The following is a 27,563-nucleotide window of genomic DNA, read 5'->3' as shown; positions in this document are numbered from 1 at the left end:
GTCTTTTTTTTTTTTTTTTTTGGCAATTCTTATTTTTTATTACATAGCAGTACACATTTATCATAGAAAATTTAGGAAACAAAATAATGAAAACAGAGCTTACTTCTAATTACTTCCAATAAGGAAAGATAACTTGCTGGAGGATGTATACCATTCTAGTCACTCAACGAGGCTTTAATACTCATTCAGATTTCAGAGGCCTAGTCAGCCAGTGGCTACATTTAATACTTCTTTAAGCTAATAAGAATGGTTTTTCATCTCCACGTATTTTAGTGGCTGGATTACCAAGGCACAGTTGAGAGTTTGGTCAATTTATTATTAAGTACGTTCTGATTTTTACTTAATACCTAAGGCTTTTGTTTTGACTGATGAAGATTTTAGCCTGTTTGATTAAATACTAACAGCTTAGTTTAAGTGGCTCTTATTCTTTTCTCGCTATTAATTAGACATTCCTCAGAAAGTGAAAGCAAAAAGGAACCTTAAAAACTACCTGGTTTGCCTTCTCATTTTACAGATGAGGAAACTGGTTTCTTCCAAGCTTTTGTTTCCAGTGACTTCTTAGTTTAGATTGTGTTTTGTTAAGCTCTCGCTTGATTGCAGTCCTTTTCCTTTCTGGTCAGGCTCTGTTTTTCCATCTCTCAGCCAACGGTACAAAGAACAGGGAAATTGAAGAGAGGAGAAAGCATGTGCCAGAGAAGTAGAAGGAGCCGGCGTATGTCTGCGTGTGATCATATAACCAGCCTAGAAGGAAGGAGTGGTCTCTGTTAGTGAAGCAGACCTTTCAGGTAGTAATTCTCAGCCGTCGACTGCGTTGAGGGAAGGAGCCTCCTGTACTTACTAGTATGTATTGTGACCATTAGGAAGTTAGTTTACCTGCTTACCTTATTTTCTATTGATGAAGTTAAATCTGTTCCACCTGAGTTAGGGACTTAACCTTGTGGGGAGAAAAGTCATCATGGACTCAGAACTCACCTGCAGTCTTTGAGTGGAAATTGGGGAAAATTAGGGAATGTACAATCTGATTTTATGATTTTTTTTTAAAGATTTTATTTGAGAGCGAGAACACAGAGGGAGAGGGAGAAGCAGACTCCCCGCTGAGCAGAGAGCCCAATGCGGGGCTCGATCCCAGGACCCCAAGATCATGACCTGGGCCAGAGGCAGACGCTTAACCGACTGAGCCACCCAGGTGCCCCTGATTTTACAGTGAATCTTATTAGAAGGCCACTGGTCTTACAAAGAAAATAATTGTGAATTACTCCTGTTTTCCAAAGAAAAAAATGAGAGAATTGATTTTCTTTCCCCTCACTGAACAAACATTTCAGTGCTTACTACGTTCCCAGCAGTGTGCTAGTTTTTGGAGGAGAGAATGGTAATGAGCCAAAACAGACGTGCTCCCTGCCCTCGCAGACTGTACAGTTTCCTGGGGAGTTGGGTACTAACCACATGACTTACACATGTCGTAAGAGCTATGAAGGGAAGGTTCAGGAGGCTGTGAGAGCACGTGAAAAGGAAGTGACTACTTAGGTGGGTTAATGACTATAAGTCCCCCTGAAATCAAAATGTTCTTTTAAAGCAAGAATGAGTGGGTCCACAGAATCATTTGGCTTATGGCACATACCAGAATTTTTTAAATGAAACACTTTTCTTAAAAAACTGTGAGTGTATGATGGCAAAGAATATTTGTGCAAGGAGCTGGCCTTTAAATATTGTTATACAAGTCAGCCCTGTGAAAGGTCAAATAACCTCCTAGTAGTAGTAGTATGGTAGTTTTGACCTCTGAGGCTTCGTAAAAAGGTCTTAGGACTTCCAGGTGTCCACTGGCCACACTCTGAGAACCTGTTTTCGAAAGTATTATGTGCGTATTATGTTCGTAGATGCAAATTGTCTTTTAATCCTAAAATACCTTAAAAAGTTAAAGATGTTATTCTCATTATTTATTCAGAGAAGTTGTGGTGCTATGTGCCAACACAGTTCTCGGTACTAGAACATCTGAATGAAACAGATGGAAGTATCTGCCCTCGTGGAACGTATGTTGTATCTTTTCATTGATATTTGGAACATGATTTCTCACTGCATGTGTAGCGTATACCCTCTTCTCTTTTTGGTCTGATTGTGTATGTCTTTATCTCCTGTCCTTTTTTTTATTTGGTTCTGATATAGACATTTAATTTTTTTGTTTGCTTCATTAGCTTTATGTTTCCTGTTCTCGATGTAATGAACGAACGGAATGTCTTATAGCCTCTTAAATTCACCTAACTTTAACTTGCTTTTTACCAGTTAACCCCTTGCTGGATCAGTGACCTCAATTAAATGTTTCTTGGAGTTAAGCAAAAGAATGGAGAGAAACTGACTAGGACAAGTCTTTGTATTATGTTGATTGTGATTGCACTTTAGACATCAAAGAGATAGGTAGGGGACACCCTCAAATTTCTAGAAAGGAGGAAGTATAGAAAGCACCAGCACCCCTTCCTATCCCTTGTCGTTGTTGCTTTAGTCCACCAGTACAGCAGATGTATCGAATTGTAAGATAGGGATATTAGAAGTAATGCTCTGGAAAAGACTGGTAATTCTTAGATAAGGAAGTAGATCGTGTTGCTAAAAAGTCAGGAGGATGTAGGTAAAAATAGTGAAAATGGGTGGTGGTGGGGGCGGTGGTTGTCTTTATAAATCCTAGAAAACTGGTAATAAGCTTTTCATTTCACATACACATTTAAAGTCAAAATGTTGTTTCTGAAAGATTAAAATTTATTTAATACATGTTCTTACCAGGGCAGGGAATTATTTAGCGTATTTTAGAACTCCCCATGTATTTCCATGCAGAACTTAATTAAATAATTAGTTTTAAATCTGTTTCTCCTGGGGCGCCTGGGTGGCTCAGTCTCTTGGGCATCTACCTTCGGCTCGGGTCATGATCTCCGGGTGCTGGGATCAAGCCCCGAGTTGGGCTCCCTGCTCATGCTCTCTCTCTCTTTCTCTCTCAAGTAAATAAAAATTAAAAACATGTCAATCTGTTCCTCTTATTCATGCTTGATAACTGAGATATTAGTAAATTTTTAAAATTCTGTTTCTGAGATCCAGTTGCCATTCAGTAGGTGAATCGTGCAGTTGAGTATTTAGTTTTATATTTGTATTTATAAAAATAGCAGGTACGAATGAAATGTAGGATGTAGGGCTATGTCATATTATTGACTGTTTTGTGAAAGTATTAGCTGTCATACTCAAGCTTGGATTTACATGGCAACTAAGTAAGTTAAATTCAGAGCTTCATTGGTATTGAAACATCTACTGTATTTGGTTAAAATAATCAGCCTTTTCCCACCACCAAAAGTAAGAGAAGACTGTATATTTGGTCTGATTTTATTAGATCTCTCTGCTTTTTTGGTAACAGTTCGGAAAAGCTGTGTACAAATGCACTTTCAACCCTACACAGTTTAAGGCTCCTGTGTGTATATTTTTAAAAGAAATGATTATTGGTAGTTGACAGCCTATCCTATTCTAACTACTTGAAATGTAAACACCTAAGTTGACATTCAAAAGATAGGGTTCCTTTGTGGTCATAGCAAAAGCATTGTGAATGACAGAGAAGGACAAGATGATGTAGCAGCCGTAATGCAGAAGAGTGTGCATCCCTCTAGTGTCTGCTCCGTGCAGAGTACTCCCATGTGTAGCCAGCAGCCTGCAGCTGGTGCAGACCGCCTAAGCTCAGGTGCCCTGTTAGCATTTCCTCAGTGTTTACAGACTACCCACCCCAGATTCATCTGAGATGCACGTTCATCGTGCAGACCATTGGCTTCCCTTAAGCGTAATTCATCATGGGTGACCCAGTCGATTCTTATTCACAATAAAATTGTAGTCCAAATTGTTTTCCTAGGTCTCTGGCTGTAACCCTTATTTTAAGCAGGAATGTATAGTAATATTTCCTTTGATTATTTAAAACAACTAAGAAGATAGGGCTCTGCTTCTGTAAACAGTTTTGCAAATGAGTTTTTTATAGTCTGTCAAACTTGATATTTAATATAGGGTTCTGAATTTTTTTTTTAATGTCAACACTTTTAAACTATTCTGCATCATTTTATGGGCAGAGCCTTACATACTTAAAAATGAGTGTAACCTCCTGTCTAAGAACTACCTCTGGGGCATCTGGGTGGCTTAAGCATTTGCCGTTGGCTCAGGTCATGATCCCAGGGTCCTGGGATCGAGCCTCACATCGGGCTCTTGGCTCAGTGGGGAGCCGGCTTCTCCCTCTCCATCTGCCTGCTACTCCCCCTGCTTGTGCTCTCTCTGTCTCTTTCTGTCAAATAAATAAATAAAAATCCTATATAAATAAATAAAGAGTACTCCTGATATCTCAGAACTAGATTGTTGAGCTGAGTTATGAATCCTTTTTTTAAAAAAAATTAATTTATTTTAGAGAGAGAGAGAGCACTCGAGCAGGGGAAGGGCCAGAGAAAGAGAAACTCAAGCGGACTCCATGCTGAGCATGAAGCCTGACTCAGGGTTTGATCGCATGACCCCGAGATAATGACCTGAGCCAAAATCAAGAGTCTGCTGCTTAACTGACTGAGCCACCCAGGTGCCCCATGAATCATTTTATTAGGATTACTACTGTAAGTATATTATTGGTCATCTTGTTAAAATTTGAAATATACCCATAAGGCCCTTAATTCCCAAGTTCCTTGATGCTAGTTCAAATTAGTGGTTGAGAATTCTGTAAGTGACAGCGGGTGTTGAACCAGACCTTCCAGCTGTTGGGCTGCAGCATAGTGGCGGACTTCCAAGGTGTACAGAGACAATGATCTTTTGTCATCCCTGGAGTCACTGGAGCCACCGGCTGGCTATTAGCAGCCTTTTCATTTTACTTAGCGTGTGCTATATAAACATTTTCTATATGTGCCATGATGGGAAAAATCTTGCAAAACATGGTTTAGCAAATTTAAACCTCACTGCCTTTTTTTCTTTTTTTTAAGTTTTTTCAAAAATTTATTTATCTGAGAGAGAGAGAGAGAGCAGGGGGAGAGACAGGGAGAGGGACGAGCAGACTGCTGAGCGCAGAACCCCTTGAGGGGCTCAATCCCACCACCCCGAGACCATGACCCAAGCCAAAACCAAGAGTCAGCTGCTCAACCGACTGAGCCACCCAGGCGCCCCAAACCTCACTGCCTTTTAAGACAGGAGCTCTGTAAAGTCCCTACGTAAGTAAGATTTATCAGGAGTGCTTTAAGTATTTGTTTTGTGCTATGAGTTTCATTAAAAGGATTTTGCTCTGTGTTAGGATTTTGAAGCTTGATTTTTTTTGACTTTGCGAAGAAAATACTACTCCAGCCCTGCCCTCTTTTTAACCACAGTAGAGAGCTAATTGGGAATTTATTTGTGATGTTTTTGTGGGGGTTCATCAATCTTAGGAATACTGAATCAGATTACAGTTCTTTGGGGCTCTATTGTTTTTGGGGAAAATAATCACAGAGTAATTAATGATCTGCATTATTTTCTTTTGAATCTTCAGGGTATAAATATATTCCTCAGGATTTAGAGGACAGAGAGCTCTGTCTGCCTTCTTACTTATCTCCACCCACCCCAGCCTCCAAAGTAGATTTATAGCACATCAAAAGTTTGAGTTGTTTTATTTGTTTTCCAAATAAAATTTCAGGTCATAGAGAAGTTTTCAACTAATTGGCCAAGATGATAAAACTGTAGAGGACATGGTTGATAAAAGGTGGGGTGAGGAACAAGTGGAGTATTTGTTTCATGTTGCATCTGAAATGAGGGTAGAATAGAGAGAGGGAGTGACCATTTCATGAGGGGATGACCTTATCTGGATCAATGGGACAGAGACAAACTTAGATGGATGCATTTCCATTTTAGCCATTGCCTGCTCTTATAAAACACAGATGAAGAGTTAGTGTAAAATTATCAGTTTCCCTCCATGGTATTTCTGATGAGGTGTGAGGCTGACAAATAATAGCAAGAGAGAGATGTACTTCTCCTTTAGGAACTACTTAACTTACTCTGCAGCAGAACTAGCTTATAGTTGTTCAGCGTTAGAAATGGCTGTCTTAACAAAAAAAGAAAGAAATGGCTTTCTTTGAGTTTGTCGAAAAAATCACTTTTGTGAAATACCTACTTGATTGAGTGAAGCTTCAGTATTTTTTAAGATCATTTTATTATACCATAGCTCAGGATATCTTCATTTAAAGGTAAAACAGAGTGTGTGTATATCTATCTATCTATCTATCTATCTATCTATCTGTCTGTATCTATCTATCTATCATCTATCTATCTATCATCTATCTATCATCTATCTATCTATCTATACATATACACACACATTATATATATGGAATATTATTCAGCCATCAAAAAATGAAATCTTAACATTTGCGATGACATAGGTGGAACTAGAGGGTAATATGCTAAGCAAAATAAGTCAATCACTCATATGTGGGATTTAAGAAACAAAACAGGAGGAGCATAGAGGAAGGGAGGGAAAAATAAAACAAGATGAAATCAGAGAAGGAGACAAACCATAAGAGACTCTTAACCATAGGGAACAAACCGAGGTTTGCTGAAGGGGGTGGGGGGTAGGGGATGGAGTAACTGGGTGATGGGCATTAAGGAGGGCACGTGATGTAATGAGCACTGGGTGTTATATGCAACTGATGAATCACTGAACTCTACCTCCGAAACTAATAATACACTATATGTTAATTGAATTTAAATTAAATTAAAAGTAAAACAGAGTTAACCAGTTTTCACAATAACCAAGTTATAGTGACTTAACCAAATTTTCAGTTAATGTGGTAGAGAAAGAATGTACGTTCTAATAATTCTAAATTTAGAGGATCTAGACTATTGTCCTTAGTATTAATTTCTGGCAGTGTATGTGACAGTGCTCTGCCATGACCCAAGGTGCTGTGGAAGAACTATAAGAGAATAACTTTTGTCTTCTCTATGTTCCCCCTAGCAGCTAGGAGAGTGCTGTGCTAATAAGTTGCTTGGTAATTATTGAATGAATACTGAGTTATAATCATAATTATTGATGGTGGTTTAAGGGAGTTTTCAGATTATATTGTGATTGATTTAAATATATTTAAAATATATATATAGTAGCATAATCTAGGCATTCATCAGTTGGCAGTGGGTGGGATATGTGGAAGAGAGGGCAACTGCATTCAGTTTTATTTTATAGGCATAATAATGGGCCCTTGGTGGTTTTATTTTTAAGTGAAACTGAGCCTTTAGCATTTTCGAGCTCACATATCAAATGCCTTGGATACAAGATTAGAAATTTCACATTCCTACTTATGTGTTAGGAAGTTTGATTATATGCTCTGTTTGCTTAAGGCTTGAGTTTTATATTTATATTGCTTTGTGCAGGTTCATTTTTGTTAACAGGGGTTAACTAGAAATAATAATAAGGTTTTAAAATATCAATACTTTTTATTTTTCTACAACCTTCCAAGGCTTCCATCTGGGCTAATTTGTAGCTCTCTGGATGCCATCCATCAGTGAAAAATAGCCCTTGGGTTTGGATGAGCAGTGACATTTGGCCTATACTTAGGTCTGTTGACCACCCTAGGTCAGGAAACTCAGTCCTAAAAAACTGTCCTAATCTAAAGCATATCCTATTATTAACTAACACTGAATTTGTCACAGAATGTCAGAAAGGAGTGGGGGGGCTGTGGGGTGGGAGAAGCTGTGTGTGTATGGAGAATAATTTTTCACTTTTTTCCATTTCGGTCCCCGTCTTGTTATTTTCATTCGAGATCTAATACATTTTGTTGCTACTATGTTTCTTATATTCAGAGTTAATAAAGGTCTAGGAATAATTTTCTTGCCCATATGCTCTATTTACATTTTTTAAAAGAAAAGTATTTTTTGAAAACTCAGTCATATGATTCCTGTGGGTTTCTTACACATTTTTTTTCTTTCCTTTCCTCGGATTATTAAAATATGCTGTGTAGGACTAACTTGTTTTTCTTTTTCATTTCCATACAGGAAGGAGAAAAAAACTGTTAATGTGATTGATGTTACAGTTTTAAACTAGTGCCTTAACTGAGGGTTATTGTGAAAAATTTTACCGTTTGCTTGATTCCTAATTTAAAAATGCCTGTAATCTTTTATAGGAGTTTCAGCTTTTGCAATTTGATAATAACAGATCTAGGTAAGTACAAAATGAGCATTTCCTACATTCGGAAAATCTAAGTTTGGTTGCGAATGTAATACTTTATAACCGGTAAGCCTTTTGATTTAGTTAAAGCTGAAGATGATGAAGTGACTGCCCATAACCTGTCGAGAGTTGAGTGAACCTGTAAATCAACACCTTTGATGTTTCTTTGGTCCTTGCTGCTAGAGTCAAAAGTTACGAATAAGTCTAATGGCCTTTGTAAAATTCTCTTTGTTGTTTCACAGAAGAATGGCTTATATGAGTAAGGACTTCACTGAAGTTTCTCCTTTTAACAAGATGCTTAGCATAGTTTTGCAGTCAGTGAGAGATCATGGTATAAAGAAGGAAATTAAACTGAATTTTGTATTAATTATTATAATCTGGTTTAAGATACTATGAGCAACTTCCAGACTAAAAATCTATGTATAAGCTATCAGCAACAGTCTTTTCACTTCCTTTGACTATTTTGTAGACTTTCTAAAATTTATGATTGCCTAGATAATATTCTCAGAATTAGTGGGTAAAAATTCTTTCATGAGTTCTCCTTATCCTCACATATATTGCTAGGGTACTGTGGACATTGGGTAGTAAAAGGCTTGTAAATTTTTTTTGACTCATTGACTATAAGAAATGTGTTTTACATCACATATATTTTGTATGACGTAGGGGTGTGTGTGTGTGTGTGTGTGTGTTTAAAATAAAGTGAGGCACAGTGTTTTTTAATCTGTTGTCTATTTTTCTAAATAAGATTTATTTATTTTTGAGAGAGAGAGCAGGGGGGAGGGACAGAGGGAAAGAGAAACTTAAGCAGGCTCCATGCTGAGCACAGAGCCTGACACAGGGCCCCATCCCAGGAGCCTGAGATCATGACCTGAGCTGAAACCAAGAATTGGACACTCAGCCTACTGAGCCACCCAGGACCCCCTAGTCTATTCTTTTTCATTAAAAAAATATAAAAGATCATGACCCAACAAATTGATTGAAGACTACACAATTACACACATCTGTAGTTTTTCCTTTTAGAGTAATAGTCCTCACAAAACTTGTCTTCTCATGTATTGAACTCTTTAAACATTTTAAGGTGTAGGGTTGCCTGGATGGCTCAGTCGGTTTAAGCATCTGCCTTTGGCTCAGGTCATGATCCCGGGGTCCTGGGATCGGGCCCTGCGTAGAGCTCCACACTCATTGGGGAGCCTGCTTCTGCCTCTCCCTCTGCCCCTCTTGCCCCCACTCGCGCGCGCTCACGTGAGCTCTTTCTCTCTGAAATAAAAATTAAAAAAAAAAAAACAAAACAAAAAAACGCTTTAAGATGTATGTAAGAACATACAAAACTTGAAATCTCTAAACATGTTACATGTGTTTATCATTTGAGTAAGATACTCTGTGCGCTGGGTATTTGTTACCTCCCTATACTTTGGGCCTAATGGGCTTGGAAAGTTTCAAGGCACCACTTGGATGGCCTTTGAAGAGGGATCAAGATTGAGAAAATGCATTGGCAAGCTATATTTGAGTTCTGTTTTTTCTAGCTTGCTGACCTGGGCACTAGCCACAGAGCTGCTCTGCTAAGCACGTCTGGTGTTTAGTCTCCTGTTACCAGCCCCTACATCACAGTTCTGGGCCTGACTTTAAAATTCGAGCCTGCTTTCCAGGTGTGAGATGTAGACTGAGCTAGACCACGTGGGCAGAGGTGGGCTCATAAACGCAATAGGAGTTGCTTGTATATTTGTATAAATATCTTTTCCTTTAGAAGGAATATCTTCTAAATCCTTTAGTATAAATATATCTTTTCCTTTAGAAGAGATAACACCTAAAGCGAACCTCAGATAATGGTGCATTTTTTTTCATCCATTAAAAATCTTTGGTATTAATTTTATACTTTCCCTTTTGCTCTTTGCCTTTTCTAGGTCTTACATTTTATTTTAACTAAATAGTATTTAGTTTTTAAACGGTGATAATGAGGCAAGATCATACCTTTTTTTCTGTTTCACTTCAGGACTGAAGGAAGTAAAAGGAAGTTTTAAGCTGAATTCCTTTTTGTGGATGATTGGAAATGCTGTATTAATTTGGACATTTAAACATTGAGAGCCTGTAGTGTGTAAAATACTAAAGTTTAAGTCTGTTCCTAGAAATATTTCTGTGTGAGTAGTCTTTTGAGAGGCTTGGATTAAATGTTCAGCAAGCACAAAATGTCCATTTAAGTTAAAAGTGCATATAAAACAATGCTCTAGTCTTAAAGCTAGCTGAAATATCAGAACTCCCCCAATTTTTCCTGTACCTGTATTTAATATTCACCAGTGGCTAGCCCCACACATCTTCTCCACAGAGATTCTGGCCTATAGGCCAAGTATCCTCCCGAACCTTTGGTCCAGATAGAGTATGAAGGGCCTCCATTCTCCTTCTTGGGAAATCAAAGATGCCAAAGACGGGTGGGAAGCCCTGGACAAGCAGTGTGAGTAGCACATCTGAAGAGCAGAGGGGTCAGGCAACCTCCAGGCTTTGTAGGGACTCCTGCCCAGATAAAATGTGCTAGTGGTTGGTTTGTTTAAGGCATCATAGGTCTTTGAGAATTTTCTAGAACTCTGAATTGTCTCCCCAGGCAAGTAGATATACATACAATCCCTGCTCTAAGACTCCCAAAATACTGGAAGAAGCTGCTTAATGAACCTCTTATTATCTCTTGAGTGAATCCTCAGATTCTCCCGGATGGGTCTCCTGGATGGGTGATGGAGCGTGAGAGGGAGTATAGGAACAGCAGAGCTCTCATCAGGTTTTTAACCTGATCCTGTCATTGCATGTTCCCATTCATAATGGATCAGCATTTTCTTTCATAGCTGTTGAAGTTTGCTCAGAATATGGCTAAGCTGTTACCTGCTATAGGTGGTCCAGAAAGGACAGCCATCCCAGCAAAGAAATTGGCAAGTCCCAAGAAGCTGTGGACTCTAAAATTCCCGGACAGATCAACCTGTAGGGATTAGAATCTAGTGTTAGCCATATTGAGGGTGAAACTCTGTAGAGACCTATGCCTGCAAAGGGTTAAATACTATGAACAGTTGACTTCTGAGGTGATTTGAATGGCCTTTTGCCTTGATATTCTATAAGAGCTGAGGCAAACAGAAGAGTCATTGTGCCAGGCAGCCGTGTTCTCATTGTATTAGTAAGGAACATAGGGTTTCTTATTTTAAATCTTTGAGGCAACCCAGGGTACCTTTCTTCCCTGACCCTCATGGTTCTTCTCTGTTAGGAAACGATGCTACATTCTGAGCTGACAGTGATATTCTCAAATCCCCTGTTGGCTAAATACCAGCAATTGGTTTGTAGGAAGTCCATTTTCCCAGGTTGATTTCAGCTTTAGAAAGTTTGGTTTTACATAAGCTTCCTAAAATATCCTACAGCCCTTAAGCGAATATTGATATCAGGCCAGAAGAGTCCATGAAGTATTTGTATAAGTATTTCCATTCCTTTTGGGCCCAGAACTTTAAGTCAATTTGGGGTAAAAGTAGAGACGAATTAAACAATGTCCCTATTAAAGTACATAGAACTACTCTCAACAAGAGAGAAACCACACTGGTGAGGAAGTCCTGTTTTCTCTCAAGGAACTCCTCAAGATGGTGTCTTAGAAGGAGCCAAAGAAATTTCTGGAGGTAAAGGAAACAAGTAAACACAAACCTAACCTTTTGGGAGACTGAGAAGCAGAGTGGAATCCTGCTGATCTCTTTTTTGCTTTCATTTGTTTTTTGTCCCATATAGATTAGTTCTCTCATCATTCCTCCTCCGAAGGTAAGAGGAATAACTGGACAGGATATCGCTACAGGATTTCTGAGGCCTTGCATATGATTTTTTAAATTATAAAATTAATACAAAATACGTATGCTCTTTGGGGAGGTAATTATTAATACCTGCTTTTACTAAAATGGTTTACCAGTGTTAACGAGTATATCTACTCACCAGTACAGGAAGTATCATTGCCAGGTAACCACCAGCGAAAGCGGCAAAGAAGATGGTATAGGTCATGAGTAGTGGAAATGTGGTGGCCAGAGGAGCGAGCAGGTTAGTGATGCCGCAGAGGATGAGGTAAGACTTGTGGTAATGATACTTCTTGATCCAGTTTTGATCAGCAACCCATCCAGAGATTATCTGACAGACGGCCTCAGTGACACCTGGAACAAGATGGAGAAGACCTTATGAAATCCGAATTCCGCTTCCCTAGCCCCTTTGGAAAGTGTAACTGCGTAAGACCTCTCTTGAGTAATACGCCTTCTTCCTGAGGCGAGGACACATGAGCAAAAAATGGTCTCATTTGTGTGTCAGTAGGCTCAATCATTTAGTTACCTACTCCAAATACATCTAATACAGTGCCAGAAAGGCTCCTCCAGAGTTGGGTAGAAGACCCCTCAGATGTTTTTTGTTTGTTTTTCCTCATCAGGTTTGGAAAGCTTGTACCACCTAACTGGGAATCCCTTGTTACAGAGGCCCCAGCGCTCAGGAGGCCTTCCTCAAAGAGGTCCTGTAGGTGAGGGAGTGAGAGTTCTAAAGACTGGGAGACCCTCTGGGCAGTGTGCTGGGGAAGTCCAATGGTGGAAGACTGGACGTTATAAATAATAAAGTCTTATGTTGAAAAAAAAAATAGATGTTGGGACTCTTTCTTATGGTTGTACATGAGGTTTTGGTAATTAAGTGCTCCTCTAAAGGTTATTATGCTTGGAGATAGGATATCTGTTTTGCTTGTTGTTTTGTTTTGCTTTTTTTTTTTTTTTGGAAATAGGGAATCTGGAAGTGCGTGATCATTTTGAACATTGGGGCTATGGTGTAAACTTGAATAAAATTTAAGAATTGTATTTTTCATTCAGTTCATGATAACATTCTTATTTTGTATCGATTATAAACTAATGTAGCAGTTAAATAATAGAACATTTTCACTGTAGCATGACCTACAGTTGATTTGTACTTTAAATTCTTAAGTTGCTTCCCAAAAAAGGCTGGGGGGGGGGACAGAAAATGCATACTCCTGTTCTATTTTTAGTTACTTCCCAGATACATGTGGAAACTTTTTGTTAAGTTCTTTCGTCCTGTTGCATAGCCTAATCTGGTCTAAATTGATGACTACCAGACATTTGAATAAAAAAAGCAGTTTAGCTATGTATCTTTTTCTTGTGTACACAAGCTTTAGTTGACTGAAGTGGGGTATCTTTGCAGTTGGAATGGCCTATCGTCAGTTTTGTAAGGACTTTGTAAGCAGCCTTTTCAAGAAATTAGGAGAGAAAAGTTAACATCAAGCTATGTAAAATTTCCAGAGATTTAGAACAGTCCCGTTCCATGTCGTCCCTTTTCATTTTTTTAGGCTCCCTATTTTGTCCGTTGAGAGAATCCACCTCTTTTGAATTAAGCATTTTGTTTACTTATGTTTTTATAAATACTCAAATGATTTCATTTTTAACCTAACATTCTAATTTATGTTAAGTATCAGCCCAGTCCCTAAGTGAATGGCCTTAACAGGCGTATGTATCTGTCTTACTGAGTGCAGGGGGAAAAATTGTTAGCCATCCATATTAATAGAACATTATTGAATGCTTATGATGGGCTAGGCACTATTGTAAACTCTACTATGCATTGCTCATTCAGTCCTGATAACCTCATGAGGATAGGTACTATTATCCCTATATTACAGATGAGGAAATTGAGGCACAGAGAACATGAGTAACTTGCCCGGTGTCATACAGCTAGGAAATAACAGAGCAAAACCTGAACCCAGGAAGTCTAAGCTCTAGAACCAATCCTTGGAGCCTCTGCCCTGTGCTATCTGCCTATGATTTTCCTCCTTCTTGGAGGTGGCTGTTGCCAGCTTTTTAAAATCAAGTATTTATGCAACAAATACTTAACGTGTACTGTGTCAGAAGACACTGACATGAAAATGAACAAGACTTGCTTAGAGGCCACTGTCTGACATAGAGCACCTGTGTGCAAGGTGCGGTGACAGATCTGTGGAGGGGCATTCCTGGTGCCCCCACCAGCCTCAAACAGCCTCCTTTTTCCTGGCCCTCCCGTAACTCCTTTTTTTTTTTTTTTAAAGATTTTATTTATTTATTTGACAGAGACAGCCAGCGAGAGAGGGAACACAGGCAGGGGGAGTGGGAGAGGAAGAAGCAGGCTCACAGCGGAGGAGCCTGATGTGGGGCTCGATCCCATAACGCTGGGATCACGCCCTGAGCCGAAGGCAGACGCCTAACCGCTCTGCCACCCAGGCGCCCCCCGTAACTCCTTTTTTTAAAAAAAAGTTTGTCTTTAGTTTTTTATAAAATTGAATAAATTTATGTAAAACTAAGTTCATTTTTCCTTTTGAGTTTGAGGTCAAAGTGCGCTTTCTTACCAGCTACAGAAACGAGGAAGGAGGCATCCATGATGTCAATCCCCAGTGTTCTGGCTCTGGCCACCAGGTGAAAGGTAGGGACGAAATATGCCAACTGACTGAGGAGAAGAGACCAGGTAAATATGTAGAAGAAAGGATTTTTAAAAAGGGAGGCGTCAAAGAGTTTTTCGTAACCGTCCCCCGTAGGCTCGTTGTTGAGCTCTTTGTTCTGTGAGACTGTTAAACCTGTACCAGGTTGTCTGGCCTTCTGCATAGCGCTGTCCCTGATGGTGGCGTCTTGTGTCTCATTGCAGGATGATGTTTCTGTTGCACCCACTGCCCCTGGATTACTTGCAGACAAGCTGCTGTCTTCATTTTTAATATCAGAATTGTTCTCGCTTTTGATATGGATGGGTCTTAGGAGCATACTAGTAGGCACCAAATTCAGTGTGATCCCTCCAAGTAGTATAAGGGCACCTGCATGGGGGAGAGAAAGTGAGAAGTTAGGTTAAAAATTACCCCTCTCGTTTCACAATACTCTGTGTTCTTAGGCCCAGAAGGGGCCTCTGCCACAAATATATTCAGTCATGCTGCAGTAATTCCTGAAAACACTATTTTGTCCCCTAAATTGAAAGTATCTAAATCTGTTGACTTCATTTTTAGCCCCAAACACCACTGTATCCTTGTGAAAACAGGGCGTCCTTTGAAAATAGAAAACCAGAAAGCTGCACCAGGAGATGGCCCGGAAGGAGAGAGTGTTGTTTGTGCGAGGAAAAAAGAATCGTTTTGGGGAGAGGATGGGGGGTGGATATTTGAAATGTTAGAAAATTATGGTGTGTTTTAAATAGGGATTTAAGATATCCTGAAGTTGGGGATACAGATTCAAGGACAGAAAATACAGAATTCTGGAATTAGATGATGAGAGGCATTTGGAAACCGCTCAGAAGAGGGGCCAGCCTTTGATCTCATGCCATTTTTAATTTCCTTGAAAGGAGACAGATGCCAGTTTTGCCTTGGAAGCTGAGTACTTGCTTGGTTTCAGCATGGTCTGACCAAAGCAGTGGCTTGTGTGTGGAGTTTCCAGAGATGGAATTGGCTGTGGGTTCTGCTGTCCTGTCTTAGGGATTTGCCAGCTGGTTCCATTTACCATGAGACCACTGGTAGTTTTTCACTTGGGAAAGGAAGGAGTCAACCAAAATGCTCTGTAGGTAGAAACAGTTTTGTATATATTCCTATGTACGTACATGTACATATACGTAAACACAGTTTTCCAGTAATTTAAGATTATTTTAATCCGAATAAAACATTCAGGCACAAAGAAAATTGTGGAGTGAATGGTTTTCATTTGTTTGTGAAAAATTTATAGATGATGGTATATAAGAGATGAAGGAGCATAATGCTCTTTTTACCCCCTTCTTTTTCTTGGTCTATTTTAGTGAGTCAGATGGAAGAGGCATTTTTTTAACGTGGAATTTTTTCTTAAGGGAATATTGGAAAAGAGAGTGCTTTAGTGATGAAAGAGGAGAAGGGAATCCGTGTGTCTCCAGGAGTATCACTTTCCCTGCAAGGTGTTTCACCAGCTGCACGGAGTGGCCTCCATCCCCTCAGACATGAACCCTGTGAACTCTGAGGTGCTCGTGTGGTCTGTGGCGAAGCCTGCAAGTAGTTCAACATGTCTTCTGCTGTGTGTTCTCCAAGGAAGAGGAGGTACATGTTTACTTTGCTGTAGAAATCCTGCTTATTTCTTCCCTGGCTCAAAAAGTCTTCACTTCCACTCATGAGAGGGAAAGAGCTGAACATACCTTGTGGAGTTGATCGTTCAGACACAGAATGACTTACCTGTCCAGTCGTATAGATCTATCAGGACTTTTGTAAAAGGCGCTATCAGAAACGTCAGTCCCATCCCAGAACGGGCAATAGCTGTAGAAAGCGCTAATCGTTTCTTGAAGTATTTGGTAGTTACCACAGCAGCTGATTGGTACAAGAGAGAAGAACCCAAACCTAAAAAGAAAACCAGTAGCTTGGAATCACATGAAGTGGCTTGGTACCAGACGAGATACTCTCCTGGACCCGAGATACTGTAAGTAGGCCTTTTGGGCCCATGGACAAGACAGTAAAAGGGAAGGTTCCTAGTTCCATCTTTTACAGTCTTAACAGTGGACTCACCAGGTAAAAGTCCCATAGTCACACAAAGAAAGGGAATGTTAGTAGCCCAGCTGCTGATCAAATATCCACCAGTAACAAGGAAAACTCCAAGAATGGAGGCAGTTTTCTCTCCAGTTATGTCACAAATAATGGCAACCAGGGGACCTCGGAAAAAGGAAAAAAGGCAAGTACCAGGTAAATACGCTTTGGCATTTCTTACCTTCTGATGTGCAATTGAAATGAGCAGCTGAAGGCAAACAAGAGGACTTGACTTTGGAGTATTGTATATCCTTTAGAAAGGTGTCTGAATTGGGTTTCATAATATTCCCAGTCCCACACTCTTTTGCTTTTTGGAAAAAGTTGTTTGTTTTAAAGAGGATTGTAAAGAAGCAGGTTTGAAAATGCATTATAAAACCACAAAACGAGGGGCGACTGGCTGGCTCAGTCGGAACATGACTTGATCTCAGGGCCATGAATTCGAGCCCCACACTGGGTGTACAGATTACTTGAATAAGTAAAAACCTTAAAAAAAAAAAAAAACCACACAAAATGAGATTGCACCTAGTTATCCATGACTAGAACAGGTTCGATCATTAATCTACCCTTCATGTTTTAGCCCCAAATAGAGGCAAAGGAAGAGGAATTGGTTTTCTGTGTTGTTTTGAGTATGCTTCGGTGGGGGGCTTAAGAACTTCGTGGTCTGATTTCCCAGAGAGACTGGCTCACTGAACCCACGTTCAGGCACTGTGAAAAGACACAAGGCACGAAAAATTGAACCATGGACTTAAATAGTTGGATTCTTAAGCTTTTTTTGAACCCTCTTCTGATTTTGTCAAGCTAAGTAGAGGCTAAACACTTCAAGTCCGTAACTTTTCTCAGCTTTACCTATTAATGAATCTGAATTTTAGCAACGCTTTAGTCTTAAATGACTGACAGATGAATCTTGGGATTGCCCTTTGTGGGGCTTTTCCTTGGGCAGCAAGCTTATTGCCAGCTTTATACCTGCAGAAAAACGAAGTGATGACATGATGGATCCAATCCAGCCAGTTTGCCCTGAGGTGCTTTCAAATTCTTCTTGGAAAACCACAAAGAAAATCGCAAACGTCTTCAGCATCCCCATCACAAACACGTTTACCTAAATCAGAGCAGACCAAAGAGTCCAAGGCAGGTGGTGAGTGAGCCATTACAGAGGCTACAGCTGCCCTCGCTTATGCCCGCCCCCCGGCCTCACGTCACCAGTATTTACCAGTTTGATGGTTCCACATTATACATTTTGTATTTCGTGGGGCGCCCGTCCCCTTGGAGCATCTAAGTACTTTACATAAATCATCTCATTTAATCCTCATTATAAGGCTATGGAATCAGTGGGGGTTTTTTGTTTGTTTTGTGGGGGTGTTTTGCTTTGTTTGGAAAGGGAGGTTTAGAGAGATTAAAAGTCACTCCAGATGGGGGTGCCGGAGATGAGATTTGAACCCAGACGGACTGACTCCAGACCAATCACTGCTGTTCTGTCAGAATCGTATCCGTTAAAGACAGCTAATTGCATTTAACTCTTGTGAGAGAAGCACATTGGTCCAAAAGGTGAATTGTTCCCATCGGTTCTTAGATTAGCTTCGCTTTAACTTTGCTCTTAAACTGAGTAGCCTTCCTCACTAGATACATAAATAGGGTAGCCATATATCATCCAAATGGAAACATTTGAGAGCAGAAAGGAGCACTACTGATTTTGCCAGAACAGCAGGGTAAACAGGTTGGAGAGTCACTTTATGGTTGGTCATGTGCCCCATCCTTTTCTTTTGTCCCAACTAACCCTCCTTGCCAGCAGCACCCTTCTCCCTTGCACTAGGAGGAATATCCCTTTTGAGGTTATGTTTTCTTTCTGTGGCATATTAACATTTGTTTCCTAGAATTCCGATTACCCTGGGGGCAGTGAAGAGCAGGGGTCGGGAGGGGGAACTGGAAGAGAAGCCACTGGGCCAGGGTCTGCAGGCACTCAGCACAGGAGGTACATGCCACTTGTCTCCAGGGGCTTCCAAGCTTCTCCTTTCTTTTTTTTTTTTTTTTTTTTTTCAGTGGCCTTAGCTTTCCAAGGCCACTTTCTCTGCTTTCAGCCTGGCCGCGCATCGCTCACAAACCACAGACCCTGGGCTTCCTTTCACTAATTCCACTTTCTCTGTCTACCTGTAAGTATTACCTCCTGTCATTCACTCATCTCACTCTGTACCTGGTCCATAGACAGTCATTCACTTGAGGTTTAAGTCACCATCCCCGTATTCATAATGTCATGGTTACGAGTACTGTTCTGCAGTCAGCCTGCCTTGGCCTGAATCCTGGCTCCACTTCCTATGCAGAGTGTGACCTTGGACAGCCTACTTTACAGAAGTTAAGCTTTCTCTTTGTAAAGTGAAGATAAAGGAAATGTTACGCTCCTAGAACCGAAGATTGAGAAAATTCAAACTGTTAACTGTGATTTGGTTACCTCGTGTAAACATTCTGCTTTTTCAAGAGCTGCAGACTCATTTGTATGACTACCATATCTAACTCCGGTCAGCCCATCAAAATTAGACTCTTCTTTCCCTAATCCCACACCTAGTCTTCCTTTATATTTCTCCTTTCATTGGGACCATCGGCTTGCTCACCCAAGTCAGAGACCCGCGTCCTCTTAGGCCTCTCTCTCCCTCAGCCTCTGCAGCTGCATATCCAACAGCTTCCCCTCCGTCCCCTTCACTTGACTCTTGTTTCAGACTAGTAGTATTTCTTGTCTAGAGTAAGGGACGAAGAACCAGTGGTGCTCCGAGGTTGCAAAAGTTGGGCGTGGTGAGAAGGGGGTCCCTTAAGGTATTTTTCCCGTTTCGATTTGATAGCAGCAACAAAATTGTCCTTATTTAGAGTGAACAAGGCCACAGACACCTGGGCTCTACATTCACAAGTGAGAAAGACATCAGGCCCTTATTCAGGCGATTTGTAATCCTCCTGTTCCTCAAAGTTGCTTCTCTCAGGAAAGGAGGCTAGAGAGATAGCAAACCTCAGGCGGCCCCCCTTGTTTTTCTCAGTTTGGAATGCAGAGTGGTGACTGCGGCCTCTCATGAGCAAGGGACACCACAATGAGGCATCATTCTGTGAAATACCCTTCCTCTTTTTCTGTGGCCACGGGTTCCGTGCTGGTGTCTAGACGGTGCTGACGTCTCCTTTCTTAGCCACCTGCATTTGGCTAGCTTCTTGTCCCCCCCAGTTCAGGACCTTTCCTCTCTGGTCTGTCGTTGATGTCTGGGCGTCGCAGCAGGGAGTGGATAGGGCTTGTCTCTGACAAGTGGGTCTGCGCTTTCCACTGTGTGTCAAGAAAGCCAAGGACACAGCCTTTGCATCAGCTCTGCCTCCCTTCCTGAACTTGTAACCTTCCAACTTTGTTTCTATTTTGACTCAGATATCAAAACTTTTTTTTTTCCCCGCAAGATCTGGATTTTCCCTTAGTTAGCCAAGCAGACTAGGTATGTCTATGTCCTGGCTTTCGACTAAGGTAGGTGGGTTTCAGTCCTGTTCCAGAGTTTGCCTTAGACATTGTAAATGGGTTTACCCCAAAAGAAAAGTCCTGAGAAGTTCTCCCGTGGCTGACCCAGCCCCCTCATATTCTTTGTATCTTTAAGAGCATCATCCCCCCCCCCACACACACACACTCATACACGGTAAGAGCTCCCTCCCCAGATCACTCTCATTGAAATATTGTCTTGGGAAAGCCCCCTGGATCAGCCACAGGGGCCCCTTTTGAATAGAGAACATCAGGCTTTGTCAGCAATGATGGGGTAATTACTGTTTAATAACAACTTCCTTCTACTGTGGGTCTCTCTTTCTTATCACCCCAGCTCTTCCTTTCTGGACGACACAAACTAGAGAACAGTCTGTTAGGTTATCTCTACTTCCTCACATCCCACCGTGGACTGTAGGGACGCTCAGCGAGGCTACCAGAGGCTTCCTCTTGAGCTAACAAACCCATTGTCAGTTCTGTGGCATCTTGCCTCGAGGCAGCATCTGGTCCTCCCTCTTGGCTCCTGGGCACTCCTGCCTTCGCTTCTGTGATGCGCCATTGTTGCTTCTCCCCCTGCTTCTTAGTTTCCTCTGTGGGCTGCTCTCTGTCCGACCCCTAACATCAGTTTTCCCCAGGCTTCTGCAGATGGCTCTTCTCCCCCTCCCTGGCGATTTTACCCAAACTGCCTGTGGGTTCGAGCCCATCCACGCATACCGATGACTCACAGATACCAGCACGCAGATCCCGTGCTCCCCCTGCATGGGGGCTGCTGAGCACATAATTGGGTATGTCACAGGCCCCACAGCCCCTGCCCAGGATTAAGCCACCCAAGCATCTTCAGACGTCCTTCCCTTCCTGTCCTCCAACTCAATGAATGACGCATCATCCTCCAAGTTGCCCAAGACATCAGCCCAGGACTCCTTGACTCCCTTTCTCCCTGATACTCTGTTCCTGGCCAAATCTTCTAGGTCCGTCTCCTCCATATTGCACGGACCTGTATTTCCTCCATCCTCACTGCTGTTGGTTTAATTTGGGGCCTTTTTTGCTCATGTGGATTATTACAACACCCTCCCAGTGGGTCTTCATGCTTCCAGGCCTAGCCCCCACCAATCATCATCCACCCTGCAGGCAGAGCTATTTTCCTGAAATAGATCCCATCTGATCCCATCATTCCCCTGCTTGCTTTTTTCCATTAGCTCCTCAGCCTCAAGATAAAAACCAGTGTTTTAAACATGTCCCTCCGCTATGAGCCTGCTTCTTCCTCTCCCACTCCCCCTGCTTGTGTTCCCTCTCTCGCTGGCTGTCTCTCTCTCTCTGTCGAATGGATAAACAAAATCTTTAAAAAAATAAATAAATAAAAAATAAACATGTCCCTACAAGGCCTCTGCCCATACCCAATCTATCACTCACTTTATTCATAAGTGTGTCCATCAGTCAGTTCATCCATCCTTCTATCCATCCTACCCATCCACCAACAGGTATTTATTGAGTACCTATCATGTCCCAGGCTGTTTACTATGGGCTGGGCTTATAGTGGTGAGCAAAACACATGGTACCTGCTGTCATGGGACTCAGTCCAGTGAGAGACTGGGTACAGAAAAAAAACAAACAAACATGCAAATATGTATCTACAAAGTGTGGTAAGTTAGAATGAGTTCTTTTTTAAAAACTTTTACTCTTTTGGGACACCTGGGTGGCTCAGTCAGTTAAGTGTCTGCCTTTGTCTCGGGTCGTGATCCCAGGGTCTTGGAATCAAGTCCCGCATCAGGCTGCTTGCTCATCGGGAAGTCGGTTTCTCCCTCTCCCTGCCACTCCCCTTGCTTGTGCTCTCTTTCTGTCAAATAAAATCTTTAAAAAAAATAACAACTTTTACTCTTTTTAAAGATTTCATTTTTAAGTAATCTCTACACCCAACATGGGGCTCAAACCGACAACTCCCAAATCAAGAGTCACACGCTCCCCCAACTGAGCCAGCCAGGTGTCCCAAGAAGGAGCCCTCTTTTTTTTTTTTTTTTTTTTTTGAAGTAAAGCACTCCCAAAGAACATTTTGCTACTGGATTTTTCTTTCTTTCTTCTTTTTTTTAAAATTCTTAATAATTGTTGAGTAAGGGGCCATGTATTTTTATTTTGCACCAGACCCTGCAAATGATGTAGTCATCCCTGCCTGGAGCTCAGGGCTGTTCCCACCCCTCTTCTCAGAGGGTGAAGCTGGCCTTGAGAGGTTATATCACTTGTCAGGGACCCACAGCTACATGACAGAACCAAGATGAGTCCTTGAGTGTCTTAAACTCCATCCCTGTTTCTTCAGGGCTCTGGTTTCCGCTTGCTCACTCATTTTCTTCTCCCAGGCACTTCATTTTTTAAATTCTACCGAAGGGCTTCTCTGTACCGCTCATTTATTAACTGGTTAAAACGTAATTATTAGGCTGATAATCTGAAAGGAACATTTTATAATAGGCCACAGGATAGACTGTAGAACTATTCTGTCCAATGTAGTAGCCACTAGCCACATGTGGCTGTTTGAATTTTAATATTAATTTCAAGGTAGTGTTAAGTGGGGGGCTAATTCTCATTTAGTGTAATTTTTTTTTTAAAGATTTTATTTATTTATTTGACAGAGATAGAGACAGCCAGCAAGAGAGGGAACACAAGCAGGGGGAGTGGGAGAGGAAGAAGCAGGCTCACAGTGGAGGAACCTGATGCGGGGCTCGATCCCAGAACGCCGGGGATCACGCCCTGAGCCGAAGGCAGACGCTTAACTGCTGTGCCACCCAGGCACCCCTCATTTAGTGTAATTTTAATTAAGTTGGGGGCTAATTCTCAGTCTAATTTTAATTAAGTTGGGGGCTACATCAAAATATACTGGGGCTTCCTTTTTCTTTTTTATTTGGGGGGGGGCTTCCTTTTTCAAATTAAGTGTACGTGGTTGTATGTGGAGGGACACTAAGGTCCCCCAGGGTGTGAGGACAGGACTAGGGAAAGGGGCATGAAGTTCGCACTCGAATGTATACCTGAGGGTGTTTGTATGAATGTGTTGCACACTTCAGCACCTTGTTTTGTTCAGTTGTTTCACTAAATTACAATGGTTCAGCCCCTCCCATAATGTAGTTTCTCCGTTGCACTAGCTACATGCTGCAAGATTTTTCACTCACCTTTTCAGAAACTCATCTATTGTAGAAAAACATACTTGTAACCCATGCAGACACGAAAATGTAAACCGTAGTCTGTGAGTATCCACATACCACTGCAGTCACTTAGCCGGAGTTCACTGTTAACACTTGAGGACTCAGTGTTCTTTGTGCTTTTATCAGCAGCGTCGCACCCAGAAAAGTGGAACACTGTTTAATAATCTGGTTATTAGGCAGTCTTTCTTACCAGCAACTACATTGGTCAAATAACTTCTATCCCCAGAGGATAATGTCAGAAAAGTAAGGCTTGTTACTGGGGAGAAAGGTGGGAGATCTGGAGATCCTCACCAGCAGTGCTGGTTCTGCAAAGCCCATGATTTGGGGAGGTGGCCCAGCCGCTGGGAGGGCTCTCAGACTTAGGACATCCTTAGCTTTCTTATTAGTAACATATCTGGGAAGAAAAAAAAAAAAAGTACACATTCTTTGGTAATGAAGCTAATGTTTAACAAACAGTCCTCTGGTTAGGAGCTGTGTCTTACATAAATCCTGCCTGCAGACCCGTGCCGCTGCTTTCCCCTCCTCTGTCACCAGGGAGGAGGTATGATGTTTTCCCATCGTCCCGTTTATGGAGCTCTTGTATCACACTGTGGACTGCAGGATTATCAGTTAGGAGTCACCAAGACCCACAGTCCCGTCTTTGTGAGCTGCTTTCTGTAGGCACAGCAGGGATAGGACATCTTCGTGAGTCCGTCTCAAAGTTAACTGATTTGGGAACACATGCGGAATGTGGAGCTCGTGCCACTGTTACAGTCTTGTTTGGGGCATAGCCAGAATGGGACTCACCAATATTCTAGAATGGTCCTGCTGACATTGCAGATCACCACTGTCTCACAACCACCTTAAGAGCCTCTGGGAGGATGAGGGAAGTACGTTAAGAAATGGAGTGCCCAGTCCAGTTGCTTACAGATGGAGAAAAATCAGGCTCCAGTTTCAGAATCCACATACTTCTCTCCCTTTCCAGACATTATCAGAAATACACACTGGGCCTAATTCTAGTATAAGTTATGGTTGTGAGGATGGGTTAGGAAGCAGACAGCAGGCAAAACAGAGAGGAAATATCCCCATGCCCTAGGAGAGAGGGAGGTTGCTGCCATGTGTATGCGGGGCAGAGCTGGGAACCCACCCAACGGCACTTTTTAGCACGTCCCAGTGCTACTTCTGAGGTGCTTAAATGTATGATTGTCTACGCATCCTAATTGCCAAGCAGCCAGGGTAGAGCTGCTGGTGGTGGGCGGCACATTCTGTAGGTTTGGGGATGGTAGTGAGGAGGGCACTGCAGGGGAACACTGTGCCCTTCAGTCAGGGAGGACATTTGCAACTTTCTCCCGAGTTCCGCGTGGGCCACTAACTTTGGCAGCTGTTGGCAATCCCTGGCTTTGCTCTGAGCCTTTCTGCAGGGGAGCGGTCTTTGGGGCAATAGGAAGGGGGAAAGTAAATTCTTACCAGGAAGAAATGGAATACAATCATCCATCCCCAGCCTCCATCCAGGGCTTTAGTGTAAGGCCGGGCCCTCCCTGCCCTCTGCATCATGATGGTTGGTCTCTGTGACGATACCAAGACAGTTGATTCAGTCGACAAGACACTGAGCTAAACTTTTAAACTTTTTCTCTGTGATATAAAACGACTTGTAAATTTTTTTTAGCCCACCCCGTAAAAATAGATGATTTCCTCATTCCTAAATTATTTACAGGCTCTGATCTCAACCTCAAAATGCAAGCAGGGCTTTGTATCATCTTGGGGATTTTTCTGGAGGCCTGCCAGCCTTCACCTGGCAAGTCCAGATGGCTTCGACAGTTATCTCGGGGGTATGTCCTTAGTTACATATAGTCTGCCTGACTATAATATAGTCTCCCTACCCCTGTTTCTTCCATAATCACAATCCAGGCAGAACCATGGGAGAGGTGAGAAACAGCTAATGAAAGGCCATGATTTGAGGGACATCGGAACCATCGCAGAGATCTGAATGGCGTCTGAAAGCTGACCACTCAGTGTATTTCAGGCAAGAATGCAAAGGAGTTAACTAGAAAGCCTGACCTCACCGTAGGGTGGCCGCTCTTAGCGCTGGCCTCCATGGCCTAGGTCAGCAAGCCACATCCTAGGGGAAGTCGTGCATCACCCTCTGGTCCTCTGGGTGAGCTCTTGACTTTGGAGAAAGAAGGAAGGGAGGAGGAGCCTCGGAATTCCTAAACCTGTAAAATTGCTTTACAAAGCAATTGCTAAAATGAAAATATTCTAAGGGACTAACTAAGTAGATGTGACCATAAAAATGCCATGACCGTCGCTCGAATGACTCCTGGACCAGAAAACAAGTCGTAAAAGACTTTGGGAGGTCACTTGGGGAAATCTGAATTCTGGACTTTTAGGAGACCACGTTAAATCTCTCGAGGGTGGCGGGGGTCTTGTGGTTCTGCTAGGAGCGTGTTCTTGGTCTCAGGAGCTGTGAGCTAGAAAGCACTTAGGCTTGAAGTATCAGAGAACCTGCTATTTTCTCACAAGTGATTCAGTAAAAAATACTTGTAAAGAGAAATGTTGTAAACGTTCTGAGGAAAGCATGTGGCATTCTGTATTTCCCACCAGCAGGCTGGCAGGCAGCCTGCTGCTTCCGGGGCGGGGCAGGCCACGGCCAGGCCAGTGCATGTGGAATGGCCGGCAGCCTGCGGAATGGCCGTCTGGCGAGCAGGCCAGGGGAGGCGGGTGGGGGGCTGGGGGGAGATGCCGGTCGTTCAGAACAGTACAGAAAACCAACCCCAACACACAGTCCCATTTTCATTTTACCTTTGATGTGGTCTTGAGCAAAGGAATCCTTCACCGATGAGGCAATGAGGCAGTCTGGGAAGACAAATAGAGTATAGGATTGTCGACAAAGTTACTCTTTTTTTAAGGCGTTTCATTCGGCGGCAGTGTGAACACAAGCGAGCATTCTAAGTCTGTGAGGTTGGAGCCAATGAGGTCACTCCTGCCAGTGGACTTTACTTCCTGAGGGGCGGAGGAAACACTGTGATTTGACATCATCCCAGGCCCCCCCTCCACCCATCCAGACTCAGAAAGTAGAGTTGTTCACCACAGGCTCAGAAGCAAGCATCAGAGTAAACCAAGTAGAAAATCCTTTTGGTAACTGGTTAAATTAATTCAACAAGGGAGCGCTTACACAGAGGTGGCTCTAATGCCAGGATGGTTTCTGTAAACAAACCGATATCTAAGCCCGTCAGTGCCACAAAGTGACCAAATGAAAATGGTAAGGACAACTCATCGCAGTGAACTGGGCTTTAAACTATAGACTATCAACAGCTTCCTTGCTGGGGTCCCTGGCTGGCTCAGTCGGTCGTGACTCTTGCTCCCAGAGTCCTGAGTTCCAGCCCCAAGGTAGGCGTAGGGCCTACCTAAAATCAATAAATAAACTGTCTTTAAAAAACAGAACACCAAAAACTTCCTTGCTTTGCTTCCGCCTTTTCTCTGTAAAAGCCTCTCCCTGAGCTCCTGTTGATGGAGTGCTGCTAAATACTTCTGATTTGACACTGCCCAATTTAAATGGATTTTTCCCCAAATAAACTCTTAACGTATTTACTGAATACGCCTCAGTTTATCTTTTAACAGTTCTGGTATCAGAAGAGGGAACAAAGGAAGGAGACCCTTGACTCCCCTTCCCCCCCAAGAGCCACGAGCAAGGGGCACGGGTACCCGCCCAGCCCACAGAGCTTGAGGCTTTCTCGCTGCCCCTGCAGGTGACCGGCAAGTCCCCCTTGAGTCCTAGCTCCACAGCTTTTGTATTCCAAACTGTCGGACTTGAACGAGCATTTCTTTTTAGCTCCTGGGTCCAGAAACTGTGTTCAACTTAAAAACTGGCCTGGGTCTGGGGGCAGACTAGGTCCAACTTAAACTGGGCTGGGTCCAGCGTGAGGCCTCAGCGCCCCAAATAAAATATTGTGTTAAAGCTGAACAAGCAGGTTAACCTTACCAAAGGTAGTCTTGAATGCCAGTGGCCACAGTGGAGAATTTTTAATTTAGGTGAATGTATCCATTTATGCGGTTCGCTAGAGAAAAAGGGTCTTAGCCAAACACTCACTATAAAAAGTGGGGGAAAATCATTTTCCTCCTCTGCAATTTCTGGCCACCAGAATAAGACCTCCTGGGACACCCCACTCACTCCAGAGCCTGCAGACGGGATCATGGGAAAACTGGCTGAAGCCAGCAGAGGATGAG

At 42.3% G+C, this 27,563-nt stretch overlaps 1 protein-coding gene across 2 annotated transcripts; it reads right to left on the bottom strand.

Annotated features, from left to right (window-relative positions):
* SLC16A4 (solute carrier family 16 member 4) lies at positions 1 to 26,896 on the bottom strand. 2 transcript variants are annotated; one of them, XM_008704038.2, is made up of 9 exons: positions 26,139 to 26,896; positions 24,807 to 24,905; positions 17,655 to 17,787; positions 16,674 to 16,817; positions 16,347 to 16,508; positions 14,529 to 14,984; positions 12,110 to 12,321; positions 11,033 to 11,126; positions 1 to 741 (listed from the first exon to the last, which is right to left on the bottom strand). In XM_008704038.2, the coding sequence occupies exons 2-9, from the start codon at positions 24,891 to 24,893 to the stop codon at positions 617 to 619; spliced, it is 1,413 nt and encodes a 470-aa protein (XP_008702260.1). In that variant the 5' UTR covers positions 24,894 to 24,905; positions 26,139 to 26,896; the 3' UTR covers positions 1 to 616. The 2 variants fall into 2 exon arrangements, with proteins under 2 accessions (XP_008702260.1, XP_008702258.1); XM_008704036.2 differs by having other exon boundaries at positions 16,347 to 16,817.
* Positions 26,897 to 27,563: the final 667 nt, after the last annotated feature.

Source organism: Ursus maritimus, unplaced genomic scaffold (genome assembly GCF_017311325.1).
Source record: "Ursus maritimus isolate PB19 unplaced genomic scaffold, ASM1731132v1 scaffold_12, whole genome shotgun sequence".
Classification (NCBI taxonomy): Eukaryota; Metazoa; Chordata; class Mammalia; order Carnivora; family Ursidae; genus Ursus; species Ursus maritimus.
Note: the sequence above shows the minus strand (reverse complement) of the source record. Positions and strands in the feature narration are given on the sequence as shown.

Coding starts and splice junctions, on each gene's coding strand:
- SLC16A4 (XM_008704036.2), bottom strand. CDS start 24,893: ATGATGCAGAGGGCAGGGAGGGCCCGGCCTTACACTAAAGCCCTGGAT. Junction 12,322..14,528: donor CTTCCTCGTTTCTGTAGCTG/GTAAGAAAGCGC, acceptor ATCTTGTTCCAG/GTGTCACTGAGGCCGTCTGT. Junction 742..11,032: donor TTCTGGACCACCTATAGCAG/GTAACAGCTTAG, acceptor CCTTCCTTCTAG/GCTGGTTATATGATCACACG.